This window comes from Trichoplusia ni, chromosome 6 (assembly GCF_003590095.1).
Source record: "Trichoplusia ni isolate ovarian cell line Hi5 chromosome 6, tn1, whole genome shotgun sequence".
Taxonomy (NCBI): Eukaryota; Metazoa; Arthropoda; class Insecta; order Lepidoptera; family Noctuidae; genus Trichoplusia; species Trichoplusia ni.
The window spans coordinates 7,552,312-7,570,876 of NC_039483.1; the positions used below are offsets into that span (position 1 = coordinate 7,552,312).

At 34.4% G+C, this 18,565-nt stretch overlaps 4 protein-coding genes across 8 annotated transcripts; 2 read left to right on the forward strand and 2 right to left on the reverse strand.

The window, feature by feature from the left end:
* The first annotated feature begins 1,965 nt into the window (after positions 1 to 1,965).
* Positions 1,966 to 8,135, forward strand: LOC113494853. Of its 2 annotated transcripts, XM_026873354.1 has the most exons (8): positions 1,966 to 2,194; positions 2,627 to 2,791; positions 3,473 to 3,620; positions 3,803 to 4,424; positions 4,675 to 4,770; positions 4,862 to 4,966; positions 5,339 to 7,175; positions 7,364 to 8,135. In XM_026873354.1, the coding sequence occupies exons 1-8, from the start codon at positions 2,172 to 2,174 to the stop codon at positions 7,527 to 7,529; spliced, it is 3,162 nt and encodes a 1,053-aa protein (XP_026729155.1). In that variant the 5' UTR covers positions 1,966 to 2,171; the 3' UTR covers positions 7,530 to 8,135. The 2 variants fall into 2 exon arrangements, with proteins under 2 accessions (XP_026729155.1, XP_026729157.1); XM_026873356.1 differs by lacking the exon at positions 4,675 to 4,770.
* A 327-nt stretch (positions 8,136 to 8,462) lies between these two features.
* On the reverse strand, positions 8,463 to 13,619 carry LOC113494854 (heparan sulfate glucosamine 3-O-sulfotransferase 3A1). The gene is made up of 6 exons (XM_026873357.1): positions 13,255 to 13,619; positions 12,962 to 13,170; positions 12,545 to 12,625; positions 12,260 to 12,433; positions 11,764 to 11,989; positions 8,463 to 11,440 (listed from the first exon to the last, which is right to left on the reverse strand). The coding sequence occupies exons 1-6, from the start codon at positions 13,363 to 13,365 to the stop codon at positions 11,204 to 11,206; spliced, it is 1,038 nt and encodes a 345-aa protein (XP_026729158.1). The 5' UTR covers positions 13,366 to 13,619; the 3' UTR covers positions 8,463 to 11,203.
* A 442-nt stretch (positions 13,620 to 14,061) lies between these two features.
* On the forward strand, positions 14,062 to 15,387 carry LOC113494705 (HMG1/2-like protein). The gene is made up of 4 exons (XM_026873134.1): positions 14,062 to 14,302; positions 14,375 to 14,618; positions 14,847 to 15,026; positions 15,214 to 15,387. Exons 1-4 carry the CDS (start codon positions 14,151 to 14,153, stop codon positions 15,289 to 15,291), a joined length of 654 nt encoding a protein of 217 aa, XP_026728935.1. The 5' UTR covers positions 14,062 to 14,150; the 3' UTR covers positions 15,292 to 15,387.
* LOC113494704 (hydroxyacylglutathione hydrolase, mitochondrial) lies at positions 15,077 to 18,525 on the reverse strand. 4 transcript variants are annotated; one of them, XM_026873131.1, is made up of 6 exons: positions 18,464 to 18,481; positions 18,001 to 18,087; positions 17,649 to 17,877; positions 17,149 to 17,375; positions 16,607 to 16,836; positions 15,077 to 15,817 (listed from the first exon to the last, which is right to left on the reverse strand). In XM_026873131.1, exons 2-6 carry the CDS (start codon positions 18,053 to 18,055, stop codon positions 15,677 to 15,679), a joined length of 882 nt encoding a protein of 293 aa, XP_026728932.1. In that variant the 5' UTR covers positions 18,056 to 18,087; positions 18,464 to 18,481; the 3' UTR covers positions 15,077 to 15,676. The 4 variants fall into 4 exon arrangements, with proteins under 4 accessions (XP_026728932.1, XP_026728930.1, XP_026728934.1 ...); XM_026873129.1 differs by lacking the exon at positions 18,464 to 18,481 and adding an exon at positions 18,287 to 18,436; XM_026873133.1 differs by lacking the exon at positions 18,001 to 18,087 and having other exon boundaries at positions 18,464 to 18,525.
* Positions 18,526 to 18,565: the final 40 nt, after the last annotated feature.

Sequence of the window (18,565 nt, forward strand, 5' to 3'; positions counted from 1 at the left end):
CCACCCCATCCCCGCCCTTCGATCGTCTGTAAACAGAAGGTTCGGTTTCGATTCGGATATTGAAAGTTTAAATTTTGGAAAAAATGAAATCGATGCCGGCCGGCGTCAGCGTACGTGAACTGGCGACTATCATTGAGCTATGGCATTAGCTGCAAGGCGTCGGGAGAGGGGGAGGGTCGTCGTATGAACTTACATTACAATACGTTAAATCGCCTCCAGCCCTCGCCGACTGCGGTCGTAACGCGACGGGAACTTCCCGGCGACATCCCGACTACGCTCTCGCCGTACACACAATTAACTAGATCTTTAATGACGCTTTTCCATTAAAGAACGTTGCTAGTACTTGTGGCTGTTATAGGATGTCTTTGTAAAACTTATAACATCTTTGTATAACGCAAGACCTATGTATAAGATATAGTAAATTTATTATTTATCAACATGTAGATACAACATTTATAGATGTCTTTTATATGTAGAGAATTCATTGTAGGAGCGTCTGTCATCTTTATATATAAATCTTCATTCGTTACCGCCTCGAGGCGAAATGCGCTGAAAGGGAAAACCGACAAAGGAAGCCTTTTTAGGGATCCGGATAAGACGCGACGTGAAGAAAAAGAGAGCGACAATTTTTCCGGTTCATATCTTTCTGTACATTTCATTACTTCCGCTATGTATGAACGTAGATCTCGGGTGAAGTCGGAAGTGTTCGGCTACGCTCGTCTATCGTCGGGTAATTCCGGGAGACTAATCGATACCCGTTAGGCATGCTACCGACGTGCTACGTTACAACGTAGCTACTACGCGAGTCTACAACTTTGTAGCTTACGCTACGGTTGTGTTGCTGTTACCCAACTAAATTAAAAAGTCAGCGAACTTGACTCTTTGAGTGGGGTTGTCGCACCATACATCTTGGTTGTGTTGTTCTGGTTAATTGTTTCTCTAGTCAGCCAATGTCGCGGCACGATGTAGATACATAATAATACATTTCAGTTGATGAACTGTTACAGTAAACGGCAGCGAGAATTAAGTGCTCGATCGCTCTTTGTTATTAACGGCATGTAAACAATTTTCAATTAAATTGTTCACAACAATCGAACGCCGATTTCATTTATAGAATTCGTATTTCTAGTTTTGTTATCTTATTTATTCATGTTTTTGTATCCTGCAAAACATTTTTCAATCAGTGTTTGGGGTGATTACAGCATTTTTACGGGGTATTTCCTTTATTTAAAGTTAACCTTAATCTATGTGCATTTCCTTTTTAAGGATGCAGGGAAGAAGATAGTTAGATAGATACCTACATGTAAATTAAATGATCAGGCACATAATTAAAAGTTTTAGTTTGATTGAGTAACGTAGTAGTCATAGATTAGCACAGCTAACATGCGACTAGGACGATAAAAAATGGGTTTTCTATTCATTTCGGGGAATAAAGGCTTTATTATAGCCATAAGCGCATGGTAACACGCAAGCACACTCAACTCTACATTAACTTGACCATAAAACCTACCTATTAAACTGTACTAGTAGGTATTTTTTGGTCTATAATAATAATGATGCAAAGGTATTGTGCATCGTGGTCTACGTATTAGGTGACTTAGCACGGAGATAGTTATGATTATAAATGTCATAAAGGTAAGTAAAATCAAATCCAATAATTAACTGTATCCGGTAAATAGGTAGTTTCTACAGGAACTTTAGCAATATTTACGTTGAATAAGATAACAGATTTTTTCATAATTATTTAAATGCTTCTCTGATTATTTAATAATCACTGAACTAAGTAGGTAAGGAATATTTAAAAAAGCGATTTTTGAGTAATGCGTTTTCATAGGAAGAACAAATATTTTAATCTTATAGGTTTTTTATAATGCATTTTTTAAATATGGCAACACAACATTGGCTAATGTCAGTGTTAACATAATGTAGCGTTCCAGTGTCACGTCGATAAACTACGAAATTAGCCAATATCCTTTTTTCAGTCACAACTTAGCTACCTAGATATTGCTTTCTCATGTACGACGTTGTGCTATTTGCATTTTTGCAATAAATAATAAAGCACTGTATTTTGAACGTCAGAATCAAGGAATAATAGAAAAAACACGACATTGTTTTCGGATTTAATATATACAAGAGTTAGCTATGAAATCGAACGCGAAATAGTTTTTATAATGGAAAAACCTAAAGTGCTCTCGTAAGTACCTGTACCTACATAGTGCAAAATGGAGTTTTATTTGCGTTGGCATGTGAAAAAATAAAACTCCAGTGTTCCATAGTGCGGCAAGATCCAAACGTTATCCAGAAACTGTATATTTTGCATTCGCATACAATACTTTTTAAGGAAACACCATAGTTTTTAGCTAGACGCTAATTAAATGTTTTAATTGTGTTCGTTTTATTTTGATATCATAATATTAACGCTTGTTTTAATATTTCACAGGAGTTTTTCTTTTTTCCATAATTTCTCCGCTCACACGATAGGCAATGACCCGCCCCATTCTGCCAGGCTATTAACTGTGTTCCTCCTTTACTATAAATCTTTTGGAGCTGTACAATATGGACATAATAATTATTGACCAAAATGAGTCACAATTTAAATATTCATTGTTAACATTTAACCTTTCAGGGGTGAAGAGTTAGTAGCTAAAGGCATAACCAAAATAGATGCCTCTTTACCTGAGGTAGGGTTAAAAGATGTCTTGCCAAACGGATCCTGGTTAGAACAGAAGCAAATACAAGCTGCTTTGGAAGCGAGGAAACATCTGATTGAAGTTGAGAGGATTGAGAAATGGTATGTAATTTTTATATTATCTTGTCTGTAATAGAAAACATGGGAGAATAAAGAATTCATCACCTTCTAGAACAAATGTGTCTTAACTGATCATCAAATCTCTTTGGAGGAATTATGCTTAAGTATGAGTATAATAAGAATAGGTATATTTGTTTTCGGTAGTGATCGTAGATTTGAACTTTCAGCACCTTAGTTTACTCTGCTGTTATCATCATCGGCCTAGCCTTTTCCCAACTATGTTGGGGTCGGCTACCAGTCCCAGCAGTTTCAGCTGAGTACCTGTGTTTTACAAGGAGCGACTGCCTATCTGACCTCCTCAACCCAGTTACCTGGGCAACACGACACCCCTTGGTTACACTGGCTGTCAGACTTTTCAAGCTTCTGACTACCTGTAACAACTGTCAAAGATTTAGGAATAACAGCCGAGACCCACAATTTAACGTGCCTTCCGAAACACGGGGGAACTCGCTATGACAAAGATGGTCACCCATCTACGGACCAACCGCGTCAAGCATAACTTAACCTGTGATCGAATCACTTATGCGGTTATAGCACAGCCACAAGCTCCTCATCATCAACATCATCTTTACTCTGCTGTTATATTAATTGATTTTCTTTTCTATAGTATATATGTATAAGAAAAAAAACATTTTCATAAATGACTTCTCTGAATAATTCCAGTGGTACATTGAGTCATGCTGAATGGCGAGATGACATCAAATTGGCTGAAGTGACACAAAAGGTTGGCGGTCACTGGCAATACCTAGGTCACAATGTTGGGAAGACCCTCTATCTAAGACCAGAAGAGGCATTATTTCTAATTGAAGTTGTAAGTTAATTAAGAATAGTAAACTTGTAGAAAAATAAACTTAATAAGCACATTAACCAGTAAACAATTCTTTATGAAACATTATAAGAAGAGATATAAAATATAAGTATAATATGAAGGCTAACTTTTATTATTCATTGAAGTGTACATTCTTAGACTAAATAATTATTCATTTATTTCAGAACTCTCTACTACTAAAACACAATAAAGTGACAGTATCATTACAAAAGGCATATTCACTACTGCTTCAATCTCCAACATCCATGGTTCAATACAAAGTATATGCCTCACTAAGCAGATTAGGATACAAGGTTTTTAAACATAAAGGTCCCAACACAACACTCAGCAATAAAAATAACTCACCATCAATAGATAATGTGGACTCACCTTTACTAAAGACAATCATTGAAAGTGATCTAACAGATTCGCCATCATCACTTAAAATAAATGAACCAAACATTGATTCTCCAAGCACACAAGACAGTCAGACAACTGAAAATAATGAAACAATTAAAAGTGTAGAAACAAATGAAAATCCTGAAACATGCAAAGGTAGTAAAGATGAAAATAATGCAGCAAATGATTTAAGCAATGAAACCATTCCTGCAAATATGGATGTTGATGAGAATATATCAAATGTAGATAGTGTAGCGCATAATGATATTCAAGAAACTTCTAGAGGTGTAGAAAGTGATATCAATTTGGTTGGAGTTACAGTTGATAATGAAGCTGAAACTGCTGAAAGTAATGTTCAATCTGAAGAAATGGATGTGTCTATAAACGGTCAGGATAAAGCAGATTCTGGTAAGAACCATATTTAATTATTTATGTACTGGTGGTAACACAATTATTTCAAAATATTTTGAAGACAATAAACCTCTTAATAGTCATACTAATCAAAAATTTGTCTGCATCACTGTCAGCTAGCACATGTTCAGCAAAGCAGTGTGAGTCATGCCCAGCCTTTAGGTCGAACATATATTGTGAACCTGAAAGGCATTTATTTCTAGGTATAAAATATACATTTTTAATTAATCATGAACATTTTTAACAGGTATCTTATTAAATGACAATCAAATTGATAAAATTAATGCCAATAACACAAGTAAAGAAGTGAATACAGCTTCAGATATTGAAATGGCTACCACAGGTAAACTTAACTATTATTACTTGAATTGTCCAACTATTTGTGATAAACTTATAACATATACATATACATTAAATTCTGCCCATGGTTGCAGGTGAACTAGTTTCAACTCAAGACTCAAATGAAGGGGGTAAACGCCTAGTAGCTGAGGAATCGTATATCAGGGCATGTGCCCCATCAGCTGTAGCAACAGACTCAGGTAATATTTATTAATATTGTTAATATTAGGATGCTCTTTAATGTTTTGGATGTAGAATAAGTTAGCTCTTCCAATTCCCGAAAAGGAGAAGGTTGTCATTTCATTTTAACTTATTTTGAGTCTAGCTAGTATCTACATTAGACATTACAAAAATAAACATAATTTAAAAATATTGAATGACTTGTTATAATCAAGTAAAGAAACTAAGTGCTATTTACTTAATATGGAAAAAAACCGGAGTTTGTTTCGACATTTCTTCTCAGGTTGCCAGTTAAGAAATGTTGACTCCAGCTGGCTTTAAAAATATTACACGTAAAAGTGATAAGTTCTGTCTTAATTATGTGCAGAATAAATTATTTCATTTAATTACAGATCACAAAAACATTTCGGATAGCATTAAAGCAGAAGAAATCATGAGTAGCAATGGTGTTGAAGAAAAAAGTAACACTACAGCAAACATTTTAGAAGAAAAGTGCAATAAGGAGGAAAAGTACTTGGTTTATAATTATTTAAGCAAAATAGACAAATTAGAAAGTAGAAAAGTTCCACCGAGTGACTCAAAGAATATACAGAAATATTTTGACAATATTCCTGATTTATATAAGAAACAGATTGTAACAGTGAACGTTCCTGATAAGAAATACATACCGCAAGATATATTCGTGAATTGTACGAGCTACTTGGTAGACTTGCAGTATATAAAGGAAAGATCGAGAAGATCTGCTTCAAGCGAGTCCGCCTACACCAGTTCTGACGAAGTCAATGGGACAAATGTCAGAAGAATTAGAAGTGGCTCGAGTGCCGAATACCCACAATACGTAAGCCACTTATCACCCATACGAAACCCAGTAATGCCCAGGAATAATTATTACCGAACCTTTGGCAACTGGCGACCCAACAACACTTTTCACTACTACCAATTCAACATGATATTCCATAGACCGTCCTTCCCCAATATGTTCTTTCCAACTCGTACTCAATACCATTCGAGACCGCATCTCTTTATTAAGTCGCCTATGAATAATTTAGTCAATCAAGGATCCAATTTGTCCAGTAACGCTCGTAAGAGAACAAGAAATGGAAGGACTGCTCATTTACAAAGTATTAAGAATTTAGCTGTCAGACTGAAACAAATGGTCTTGTCAGGCAACACACAATTACAGAACCTCGAATGCCTTCATAGTTTACTTCACTCATATAATGTAAGATATAAATCTAAGTTAAGGTTAACTGAAACTTTTGAAGTGGTAAATGAAGAAAGAATAATAGAAACTATAGAATTAGATGATGATGAGGAATCGAAAAGCAAAAGACCTAGGTTAGATAAAGAGCGGAGTGATAAAAGTGATGAAAACTTGTATAGACTTAAACAATTCGCTTTAAGGTTGAAAGATCTTGAAGCGAAGGATAAAGCAACTGCTAGTCATAGAAGAGCTATTTCTAAAGCAATCAAAACTTATAATAAGTCGTATAATGCTGACATTTATCTAAACGATAATTACGAAATCATTGATAGAAGGTTCATCACGCTAGAGTCTAGTTCCGAATCAGATTGTGTTGTTGAAGAGAAACCGCAACCTCAAAAGTCGAAGAAACTAAGAAATCCATTTAACATATTGAAGCGGCGTTCAGAGAGGTTAAAGTCTCTTGGTAATCCGGGGACTAGCAAAGAAGGCACTGAACTGACTGATACGAATAGAACTAAACCAATCTCCGTGGACACCGATAGTGACAAATACAGTGACTCAATAGTAACAAGTTTTAATGAAGCTTGGCTGCCAAACAAAGATGACTTTGGCAGGGCAGAAGTTGTGCCCAAACATTTAATGAACGTTCGCCTTATAGATAGTAGTAAAGAACAATTCTTATACGACTTTATGAAGAACCAATATCCAGACCATAAAAATTGGCCAGAAGCAAAGATATCATTTATGAAGCACTTGAGGGAATCGAATATTGCATTTCAAAATGAACAGGCGCGAATTCTTGCTGATTCGGATTTAACGAATAAAGGTTTGAGGCCCTTAATAGATTCGGAAGATTGCAAAGACATGCCTACGACGATGGATAAACTTAGAATTATAAAGAGTTGTCAAGAAACCGACATCGAAACAAGTCTCAGCGTACACTTTGATGTGTACAACAGAGATGTTCAAAATTTTCGGAAGACGAGTCCGCCAAAGCCGCATTTTAGAGTTGTCTGTTTAGAGTAAGTTGAAATTCAATCATTATTCTCAGCCATTTACTTTTCTTTAAAATGAATTTTACTAAATACCTGTAAGTTATTTTACTATTGTTTACATTGCCTACATCTTTATAAATATATTTTTCCAAGTACATTGACAATATTGGAGCTAACGAATCTAGATAATCAACAATGTAAATATTGTGTTACAGAGAATCATCAAGCTTTCCATCGGCTGCAAACATAACTGCTCTTCATTCACTCTACCAAGACAACGTGGCCATTGTTTTTGCAATTACTAGCATCGAATCCGTTTCCTACATACAAATCAATCCTATAGACTTGCCCGTATATACACCGAAAATCGATCTAGTGTAGCATTTTAATTTGTACAAATAAATAAGGTTTTAGGACTGTCTTGCCATAGAGGTTGGTGCCAAAATTGGGTATGTGCATAATGAAATCTAACAACGCCGTAAGATAGATTTCTTAAATGTAATAGATACGTATTTCTTATTTGTTTTAGTCTTACGTATTATTTTTTTTTTTGTATAAAAGATGATCCTTTCAGAGATGCAGACTTTTTTGTGCATGTAACATTATTACAGTGAAATTAACATTATCTATCTTAAATTTTAAATTAATTTTGCGATTACTTTTGCCAGCACAATTATTCCTATCCCAACTTACGTGTACATAAATTGCACTTTTATGGTGAGACAGTAAATGTGTCTTACATGTAATCAAGAATGTTGATTGTTTTTGTAAATGATTGAAGTTTTTATTATGTTATATTAAGACTGTCAAACTTTGTCTTGTAAATGTGTTTTAATTATATTTTACTGATACAATTTTAGTTATGATTTTAGACAGGAGATAAATTATTTTTCATGCTTTCTTCAATAGGGACTTAAATATCAAATGTCATATAAGTAATAATATTTAAAACATTTTTTTATTGAAAAATATATCACTATGAAATTGCCCCTGAATATTATTTTAAGTTTATCAAATAGGTATTTTTTTATTCACGTCTGTGTATATTTCAGTAAAAAAACCCGAGGGGTATTGATTTCATACCTAAAGCTAGTTTTAACACTGGCTCAGTTATCTGTATGTAGACATTGGTGAGAAATGTACCCATAGGCTATTAATCTTGGTAAAATGGCACGTCTGTCTTTACTCTTTAGATATATATAAAGTACATCGTATCATAGACTAGAGCATGTCATAGCGAATTTAATAGTAAAATTGATTCACTTATCAATTAAAATGAAATTGCTGTTAAATTAAAAAAATGAATAACGTGTCCTGATTTTGTAATGTAAATAAATAATAATTGTTTTTTTTAATAGGTCAATAGAGTCAACCGTTTTTTTTTTGTACGATTGTCGCCAGCATGTCAGTAAGAATTGTTATAAGCTATGCTTTGTGAAGTAATAATTTTATTACATATGTATCAGGTCCCATGTATTACCTCTTAATAATGGTGTCATATATTATATGAATAACAACAATTAAAAACATATACGTTTATTGTTATATGCGTATTTTATTTAAATATCTTACATGTTGAAAACAGGCTTATTCTAATATATTAAGCTATCTATGCTATTAAGCAGCTACATGGCACAAGTGTTTCGGAGGGCTCAGTGCAAGTATAACTAGTTTTAAGCTAGATCGCAATATTTTATACACTAATACAATAAACGAGGAGGTTTGTATTTTATAAATATATACATAAAACAGGCGACAAGTTGATACGTAATTTTTGATAAATAGATAAAATGTAGGAAAAAATGGATTGAAGGTAAATTTTCTTTTGGATTTAATCATTTTGTTTGATACCGTAATTTGAGTTGTATTGCTACTAATGAGGTGTATAGGAAATCTATTATACTAATATAATAAAGTCAGGAACCTCAAGAATTGTACCTACAGATTTAATTTTTAAATTCAGAGTAGAAATCTTCAATTCATCAGTAAATAAATTTAAAACATTATTCACCCCAGAAAGTTGCAGTACCCCTGAATTATGGTGCTTTAAATTTACGTTCTAAATAGCTTGAAGCAACAATAAGAAAATACGGGCTATAGAATTTTTGTTCATTAATTTAAATTAAATACAGATTGATACTTCATGGCAAGTGCTTTCTGTCAAATAGAACAGGGCCCCGAATCTGCTATTGACAATGGCCGATGAATGAATGGCAATTGGATAAAATTTGAAACTATTCCTCGTATTGACTGTATTTGTTGTGTTTTCTGTGAGTATTCCTCCCCGTACTAAGTTTCCAATTATTGTGTTAGAAAAATGCTTAGAATAAAAGGAAAAGTGCCAATATAATCCAATTTCTATTAATTCATCGGCCATTGTAAATAGCAGAATTGGGGCCCTGTGAGCTAGTTACTTGATGCATAAAATATCATTAAAGGCAAACGATAATCGGAAATGAGACAGACACAATTCAGACACAATACAGACAAAATTGAGTCTCCTATGAGCCATTGCTCTTATACATTACTAATAGGAAGAATAGATACTGGTTTGCGTACAAAATTCTGTATCTAATTAATATAAATACCTATTTATGATAAATGGCACATGGTACTACTCTATCACTTGATTCGTTTACTTTACACAACCATCGTGTTCACATAACATTAGTGGCAAGACATTTCATTTAGTAAATATATTATGAAATGGAATTATATCAGCTTTAAAATTATAGAAAATTAAATGTTTCTTTATATGTTAACAATTTTTGGAATTTTGACTGTTTTAACTTACATATGAATTGACCTGAATACTTTTTGGGGTAAAACAAAATTGGAAATAATGATGACGCTTTTAAACAATTAGTGATTCCTTACTGAGTGTCCAAAGCGCCTCTTACAAGTTTGATTCTATCCTATCCCATAATTCACATTTCAGTCTTCAAAGCCAAAACACACAAATGCAAATTGTTAACTGGATTTTCATTCTTGCTTCTTTGCATTTAGGCAGCAATTCCCTTGGCAGCTTGATGTGGTGACTTCACAAGAATTTGCATTTTTGCCTTTGACCAATATACTCCCTTAATCATAAACTACAACATATTTAGTCTAAATTAGGAATATTAAGTACCTAAAGCTATAAGCATGTTCACTATATAATGATATAGCTCCATAATCGTATAAATTGTGGAGCGATAACAGTAAATGATATCAAATCGAACACGTGTCAGAATGGCTGACTAGGAACTAATAAGCGACTACCCGCATTTAGCTTATAAAGTAAATACTCAAATGTAACGATAAAACATATTTTTATAGTTATTGATAACTTCATTGGAATGGATTATAATTATGAACAATGGTATATTAACATATCACATAGTATTTTTTTTTTTTTAAGGAGGTACGCACTAAATAGTTAGGATCTGTGTAAAACGATATAGTGTGTAATCCCTTCAACTTTGTTAAGTAAGGACTATACTATAGTGTTTCTTGCCATTTTTATATGTTAAATTACACCGTATTAGTTAAACACTTTTTAATTGCGTTAAACATGCAACGTAGACTGTCACGGCCACAAAAATAACAAAACATTATTTTTACCCTAACGCAATGCCACTGAACTCGCGTGGCGAGTCGATGCAATTCATGTTGCAGTGCCAGCGACTCGCCTAGCGAGTCCAACGTAAAATGTAGGCGGCATCTGATAATCTGAGTAAACATCGTGAAAATCGTAGTGGTAATGAAAGTGTTAAGGCTAAGTATACAATTTCTTAGTACCTAATGTATAGGTATTTACTAAGGAAGCATCAGTATTTATCTGGATTAAGAGTAAGTGGAAGGTACTAAGTAACATTGATGTTTAATGTCATGCCTTGGTTAATGTTTCTGATAAACACATTAATCATAATTATCACACTTTATCCGCAAAATTATATGGCATGCGTTTGTATTACTATGATGTAACCGTCTTGATATTTTAATATACATTAAAACATGAACAAGTATCATGTTTTCATATTCAAGTTACCTCTTTTTTTCAGTTTCCGTCAGTTTCAAGGCCACCCAAAATTTATACCAGCTAACTCATAGAACCTTTCGTTAAATGGCCGATAGAAGTCTCTCAGTCTTTCAATAGTTTTAGGGTCTATATGTGGGTGACTTCGGCCCTTTGTCTTGCCCAGACAGTGCGGTGTCGATCGACTTTCAGACTTCAAGAGACACGGAAAACCCTTGGTTGAATTGAAGTAGAAGTGCTTTTCTGTTATCACCCGTTTTAGACCAAGGAACTCCTGTAATGTCAAATAAATATTACTTAGGAAGAATTTCAAACTTTCTCTTATAAGGTGTTCATTTATGGATGCCTAAAGAATTTGGATACTATTTAGTACCTAAATCGCATAGGTTAAAGAATCTATTTTCATTGATAATTCCAAAATATTGAACTTCTATAAAAACATTATCGAAAATTGTGCAAAAAAGCTGGGATTTCGCGTAAAGTAAGACTAAACTTCTTTCAGTAATTAATTGCTTAGTCCAACTAGACAATACATATCTTCTACCGACCTATATCTACTGAGCTACCCTTTAAACCTTATGTAATCCTCCAAATTACCTGTACTCTTGCCATCTCAGCAGCCGGGTCTACCACCAGCCTCTCCCCGCTGATCAGCAGCAACTTGGACCTGGCAAACCTTCGCAGCCACCTCCGCAACGGCCTGGCGTACACCCCGAGCCTGACCGGCGGCCAAGACGCGTCTACCACTGAGGGGACAGGGCCCCAACCTGCTGAGCTGTTGACTAGCGCTAGGTCTTCGAAACGAGGGAGCGAGGGACGTTTACTGAAAAATGTGTTAAAGGATAGATGATATTAGGACGGAGTATTTTAGAACTAACGTCATCAGCAAACGTTTTTTTAAGATCACTAAGTACACAGCGTGGCGCAACGCTGTAAAGTCATTTAATTATAACAAGGGGTGTTTTAGCCAAAAAAAAATTGAAAAAGTTGTTTTGGAGCACACCTCCTATTTTTGCTTAAATGTTATTTCTTAAAAAAGAAAGTTGAGCAACCTGCACAGCAGTTTTTACTTAAAAGCTACGAAGAAACCTACCTGGCTGACTGCGTATAATCACTGATGGCTCTTGTCACTGGGTCCCGTACGACAGCGAGCAGTTTGACGCTGGGATTCATGGCATACACACGTCTGGGAGCCGACCTAGTGACCCAGTACGACGGTGTCTTCTCCATTGTGATCTGGCCCTCCAGAGTTGGAGGCATCTTGTCCCTAAAAGTATGAATGACCTCAAATAGTTTTATTGTCATTGGATGCCCATTGATGTAACCAATTAAGGACCATAGGATGTATTGCCATAAAGAAGAAAACTGAGATTTTTACCTGTACCATTCAAAACCCTTGTGGTAGAATTTATCAAAGAAGTGCACCTCTGATCCAGCAGCCCTGACATCGGGATGTAATCTGAAAACCCCGAAATGATGCGGATATGAGTTTGTATGTTTAAAGCATTTATCTGTTGGATTGTATTAAAAATAAATTGCAATACAAAAGTGAGCGGGTCCCACGTTGGGCTACAACTCTAATCAAATATCGAATCTTACATATTCGAAAGAGTATCAGTAATAAATATAGCATGTAGCACTGACAATCAAATACAAAACATCGAGGAAAAATATTATTGCATCAAGATAAACAAACGCTAACTACAGACTACTGCGGCAAAGTAGAAAAATGATTGTTTAAATAGATACTTTATATAATAATCACGTGTCAACAAGAAGCCTTACACATAAATACCTTAAAAACTCCAGCAATGCCCTCGTCCCACATTTCTTCACGCCTATAACAAGTGCGTCAGGAAGTCTCTTTACGGGTACTTCGTTTTGTTTGAGCCGCGTGTACTTGTAGCCGTCCTCCACATTAAACCCTAAAAGCGAAGCGAAACGTACGCTTGCCTCTCTATATTTCGATATATGCTGCTTTATAAAAATGTATTTTAGTGTGAACTGCAAATAAAAAAAAAACATTTTCATTTGGATAGTCATCAAGAAGAATAAAACATTGTTTTAAATAAGATAATAAATGCAAACCTTTTTTTCGTCAACTAAACAAGAATTCAAAGCATAAAATAAATATAATAGAAACAATAATATGAAAAAAATAAACAAAGTTCGCTTCGATAGCACTGGTATCCATCTCATTGCTGTTTTTCGGATTCATTTGTAGTATTTTGTTTTCCTTTTCGTCAATAAACGAAATTCACTTCACTTTGCATACTTATTTTCTATTTATATTATCAGGCATGATTAAGCAGTCTATTCTTCATTTCGTTAATCTAATTGATATGCATAATACTGCAGAGCGCATTGAAACAAGTAATGTTTACGAGCGATCGATGTAGGTGATTTCCTCGGGACCTGCACGAATCACGATGCGCGATCCCTGTCCATCGACTCGGTAAATCGCATTTCGCGCTAACAACAGATTATGTAATTTATCGTGCCTGATATGCGCTAGTGTTTGGTGTCGTTTCCGGTTAATATTTACGTTACAAACCGTAATTGTGCACTTTGAGAAGATAAATTTGCGTGTATGTTCATCACAACTTTCGCTATCGATTAGTTTACTATTACTTGAATTATAAAAATTCAAAACATTATTTAGGTAGGTACTTATTAGTTATAATAAGGCTACAAACAAATCAATTATTATTTATCTATTTGTTACGAGGCATCTGGCAGTTATTTTGTTTAAATAACTTTCCTGACTCAGATATTAATACTGAAACTATTATTAATGCTAAACTTTAGCTAAACTAGAATCAAACGTCTACACTTATATTGGTGAAGGTTTATTTTTGTTATATAATTTTCCATCGGTGGCAACATTCATACCAACATAAAGACGGCAAAACTGGTTGACAGGCGACAGCTAAATAAAAAGAAATTTGATCGCGTTGAACTTTGAAGCTGTGAAATAAATTAAAATGACAGTCCAACAGCTTAACTCGAATATTTCTGACGACTCAGATGATATGGTTAGCTTACCGTCCGAAGAGGAAATTTATAGGCGAAAATATCAATTATTGTTGGAGCGATGTGAAGTCTTACAACAGGATAACGAGAGAATAATTAATAGGTTCGTGTTTTGAGGTGAATTTCTGTTTATAAACGTTGTTCGCGTCTGAGCTATTCCGTTATTTTGTTGCAGGATACATGAAGCGAAGAAAATAACCAAGCGCTATCGCAAAGATATTAAAATACTAGTTGAACGATTAGATAGGCATGGAGATCAGTTTAGAACAGCATCTTTGGAGGTGGATACGAAGCCCGAGGTGATAGTTCGGCCAGCACGCGCTGGAGGGAAAACACAAGCCGTGTCTAAACAAACAGACAAACAGAATGCTACTGGTGGGAAAAAACCAGGTCCAAAGCGAAAAAGCAAAGCTGACAAGGTACTGACCAGCTTGCAAACCTTAATAAAAAGCTTCTGTGAAATGATACATCTTAACCTAATAATACTTTTAGTACTTACAATGTAGCAGTTAGGTTAACCTAATCCTTTCCTTGACTCTCTCCAAACCTCTCTCTTACCATGCTTGACAAGTAGCACAAACTTTAACTTGTAAGATACTTATGCGTTGTGGTATGCAACTAAATAATAAAATTAATCAATTTTTTAGCCTGAACGAGATCCAAATGCTCCAAAAAAGCCATGCAATGCATTTTTCCAATTCTGTCAAGAACAGAGGCCATTAGTGGTGGCTGAGGCAAACTCTGAGTTAGGTTCAGAGCCATCAAAACAAGAGGTAACCAGACAACTCGCCTCAAGGTGGAGAGCTCTCAATAATGAAGAGAAAAGGGTAAGATACAATTCATTTTTACTTAATCTAAACAAAGAAAAAAAAACAAGTTTACATCAAAAACATTTATTTTAAAGTTACACCCAAAATGTAGGTTATTAAAAAATTATAATAAATATGCAAGAAAATGTATATATCAATGCTATAAGATAATATTAATTTATAAAAACTTAATATAACTTTTCAGGTGTATGTGGCCATGTTTGAGCGATCAAAGGAAAAATATGCTGAACAAATGTCAGCTTACATAAAAAAGGAACAATGACAATTACCAACACCAGGCAGTAATAGCACTTAATTTCCTTGTGATCATCTCAGCTTTAAGATTAGGTTAACTATTAAACAGTATTTTTAAGATAAACATGTTTTTATTTCATAAATATTATTTGTATGGATGTTAAGTCTTTATCTGAAGAGAATTATAATTAGGTAAGAAGCTTTTCATCTAGTAAAATTCTTTAACCATCCAATAATTCCACTTACAAGATTTGAAGATATTGCACTTGAACTGAAAAAAAAAACTTGCTGCTATGTACAAAAATTTATTATTGCCAATTAAATAATACGAAAACAAAAATTTAACAACTTTGCCATAATATAATGAATACCCCAGGAGCCTTAGCTAAAAGTATTGGAATAAGTAATTTTAGTTACTGGAAGGTGTCTTTCTCCAGACGAATGGATCTCATAGTGTCAATAGCATCTTTCGCGCCAGCATGGATCATCACAGCTGGCTCAACTACCCTCATGAATGGATTAATCTGTTTTTCCTCCGAAATCGTTGAAGGCACCTGATAACAAAAAAATAGCTTACTATTGCAGATTATACGAAATAGATACTACTTACGCGTCAGTATCTAGAATGTTGAGGTCCCATTGTGATTTACCTGGTGAGATCGCAATATGCCGCTGGTGATATCGTGCTTCAAATTCAAATTTAGATTTTTCTATGACCGAGCATGAAACTGCGTAGGTCGACGAGAGCAATGCATAATTATGTTAATTTAAATTGTTCGATAAAGACATACTACGCGCTAACTAAGCAAATAGCGATCGGCCCTCTATCGATTTGTGGGAATGTGGATAACCCTTTTACCCAAATCCAAACTTAAAAGCTAAATTGTATCATCGTACTAATATTTTAAACGCGTAAGTTTGTATATATGGAAACTAGCTTTTCGCCCGCGTCGAAGTCGGTTATATCGCGTTTCCAAGAGAACTCTTCAAAAGTCCGGGATAAAAACTATCCTATGTTCTTTCTCAAGGTCAACTCTATCTCTGTACTAAATTTCATTAAAATCCGTTCAGTCGTTTAGACGTGAAAGCGTAACAGACAGACAGACAGAGTTGCTTTCGCATTTATAATATTAGTAGGGATTCGTCCTCTTTCACGCAAAATCCATTGAACAGCTTTAGACAAAACTTGGTACACGGATAGTTTATAACCAGGGTTAACACTTAGGATAGTTTTTTATTATGATTTTATTTTCCCTCGGGATCATTTTCGATTTCGATTTGAGTACATTATAAATATGCATTATAAAGTAATGTTATGTACCCTGCTTGCTAATTTTACGTACCGTAGGTTTGCCGTCTTCACGTCTCTGTATAGCCCATTCAAGTTTATTCTTGATGTGCTCATTCTTTGGTTCAACATGAGCAGCAAATTTAAGATTTTGTACAGTATATTCATGGCCGCAGTACACCTTTGTATTGTCAGGTAGGCTGCCAAGGATTGACATAGCACCATACATCTGTTCAGCTGTGCCTTCAAAGAACCGACCACATCCAGCCAGGAATAAGGTGTCTCCTGTAATAGTATACAACTTGCTGGTAATCAATTATAAAACAATTTTCAAATTCATTTTTTGAATACTGGATACATGATTGGGTGAGAATCTTGGAGCTTGCAGTTTTAATTGCTAGTTTTATTTTTGAGAGGAATCCTCTTAGGTGTTAATCTATTATAGGGTGGTTACTAATAATTGTGTAATCACAATGGTACTAATGTGATGTGTTTTAAAATTTAAGCACCAGGCACTATAATATAATATTCCGCAGGTTCACATGAAGTGATTCAGTTTATTCGTTTTATATGAAATTAAGACTTGTTGATATTTACCTGTAAATACAATAGAATCATTTGCCTCATCAGGAGTAGTCACAAAGTAGCAGATATGGCCAGCGGTGTGGCAAGGTGTGAAAAGGCACTGAACCACCATGTTCCCAATGTTAAAAATAGTATTATGCTCAACTTTTTTTGTCAAGGCACCAATGCGGTCATCACCTCCATATACCTCAATGTTGGGAATCTTTTTAACCAACTCCTGATTTCCTCCAGCATGGTCCCTGAAAATAGACAATCATATTTACAATCGTATTTTGTAATCAGTCATGATGAACAATTATTATTTCAAATGAAATCCTATATTGAGACTTATTATGATCATAATAAAATTGTTCCACCAGTTTTTATATTAAAAAGTAACATAAAATGGAAAAAAAACTTGAAGTTTGCATGTCATCCTTTACCTGTATAAAATTGATCATTTTATAAACAGAATGATTATTACCCACAAGCAAGAGAGATATACAATGCAAGTCAAGAAGATAAAAAATTACCAATGATGATGAGTAGTCAAAACTGTAGTAAGGTTAACACCATGCTCACAAACTGCCCGCAGAACCGTCTCTGGTTCTACGGGGTCAATTATAGCTGCCTGATTAGTCCTTTTGTCAATAAGAAGGTACATGTAGTTATCCTTGAGGGCTGGCAATATCTTAACATCCATTCTTCCAAATTGATGATGTTCTGGAGTACTGTGAGCTCTTCTCTGGTTACGAAGAACCACTGGAATATTAAAACACACATTAATCTAATTTTATTACACAAGCATTTCCTTCTACGCTTATTTATCAACTCTTTATATATAAAAAATAAGTTTAAAATTTAAAACGTTATAGGCATAGTAACCAGGTGTATTGACAAAAGTTCTGCATTTTATTCCTTTTGCCTTTTTTGGGTACATCCCGACAGCTTCTGTGTTCGAAGTGGAATAAGCTACAAACATAAATAAATGTATAAGACTGTTATTCCTATTCATTATACAAATCTTGAATGCACAATGATAACATCTTCAACTTTATCGTATCGTTGCCCACTTTTTTGTCTTACATAAAATATTCTAATTTAGTAATGAAAGAACAACTGTCATAGTATTTTGAAATAAGTAGAAAACCCTAAGTTGTCTAAAAAATACCTTGAAAATAAAGCTTCGTTATTTGTTGTGATAAGCCATTTGGCAACGAATTAACCATTCTAGCAAGCATTTGGCTGTTTAAAGTAACAATTTAAAAGGAAAATAAATTTATTTTTGAATTTTATAAGTATTTTTGAAATTTTTGTAATATTGATAACACTCAGAAAAACAAAATACCTTATCAGCTGGCCGCTTGACAGTTTATAAAATTCGTAAAAATATATTGTGTCATTGACAAGATAATACAATGCGTTGATACCCAGATAAAAAATCGTAATC

Excerpts from the sequence above, each read along its gene's own strand:
- LOC113494854 (XM_026873357.1), bottom strand. The coding sequence starts at position 13,365 with ATGAGATGGATACCAGTGCTATCGAAGCGAACTTTGTTTATTTTTTTC. Across the intron at positions 13,171-13,254 it reads GTTTAGTTGACGAAAAAAAG|TTCACACTAAAATACATTTT; the intron begins GTTTGCATTTAT and ends TTTTATTTGCAG. Across the intron at positions 12,434-12,544 it reads AAGGGTTTTGAATGGTACAG|GGACAAGATGCCTCCAACTC; the intron begins GTAAAAATCTCA and ends TCATACTTTTAG.
- LOC113494704 (XM_026873129.1), bottom strand. The coding sequence starts at position 18,356 with ATGCTTGCTAGAATGGTTAATTCGTTGCCAAATGGCTTATCACAACAA. Across the intron at positions 17,376-17,648 it reads TTGACTACTCATCATCATTG|GGACCATGCTGGAGGAAATC; the intron begins GTAATTTTTTAT and ends GTCTATTTTCAG. Across the intron at positions 15,818-16,606 it reads GTGAAGACGGCAAACCTACG|GTGCCTTCAACGATTTCGGA; the intron begins GTACGTAAAATT and ends TTTTGTTATCAG.
- LOC113494853 (XM_026873354.1), top strand. The coding sequence starts at position 2,172 with ATGGAAAAACCTAAAGTGCTCTC. Across the intron at positions 2,195-2,626 it reads GAAAAACCTAAAGTGCTCTC|GGGTGAAGAGTTAGTAGCTA; the intron begins GTAAGTACCTGT and ends TTAACCTTTCAG. Across the intron at positions 4,425-4,674 it reads TCAGGATAAAGCAGATTCTG|GTATCTTATTAAATGACAAT; the intron begins GTAAGAACCATA and ends CATTTTTAACAG.
- LOC113494705 (XM_026873134.1), top strand. The coding sequence starts at position 14,151 with ATGACAGTCCAACAGCTTAACTCGAATATTTCTGACGACTCAGATGAT. Across the intron at positions 14,303-14,374 it reads AACGAGAGAATAATTAATAG|GATACATGAAGCGAAGAAAA; the intron begins GTTCGTGTTTTG and ends ATTTTGTTGCAG. Across the intron at positions 15,027-15,213 it reads TCAATAATGAAGAGAAAAGG|GTGTATGTGGCCATGTTTGA; the intron begins GTAAGATACAAT and ends ATAACTTTTCAG.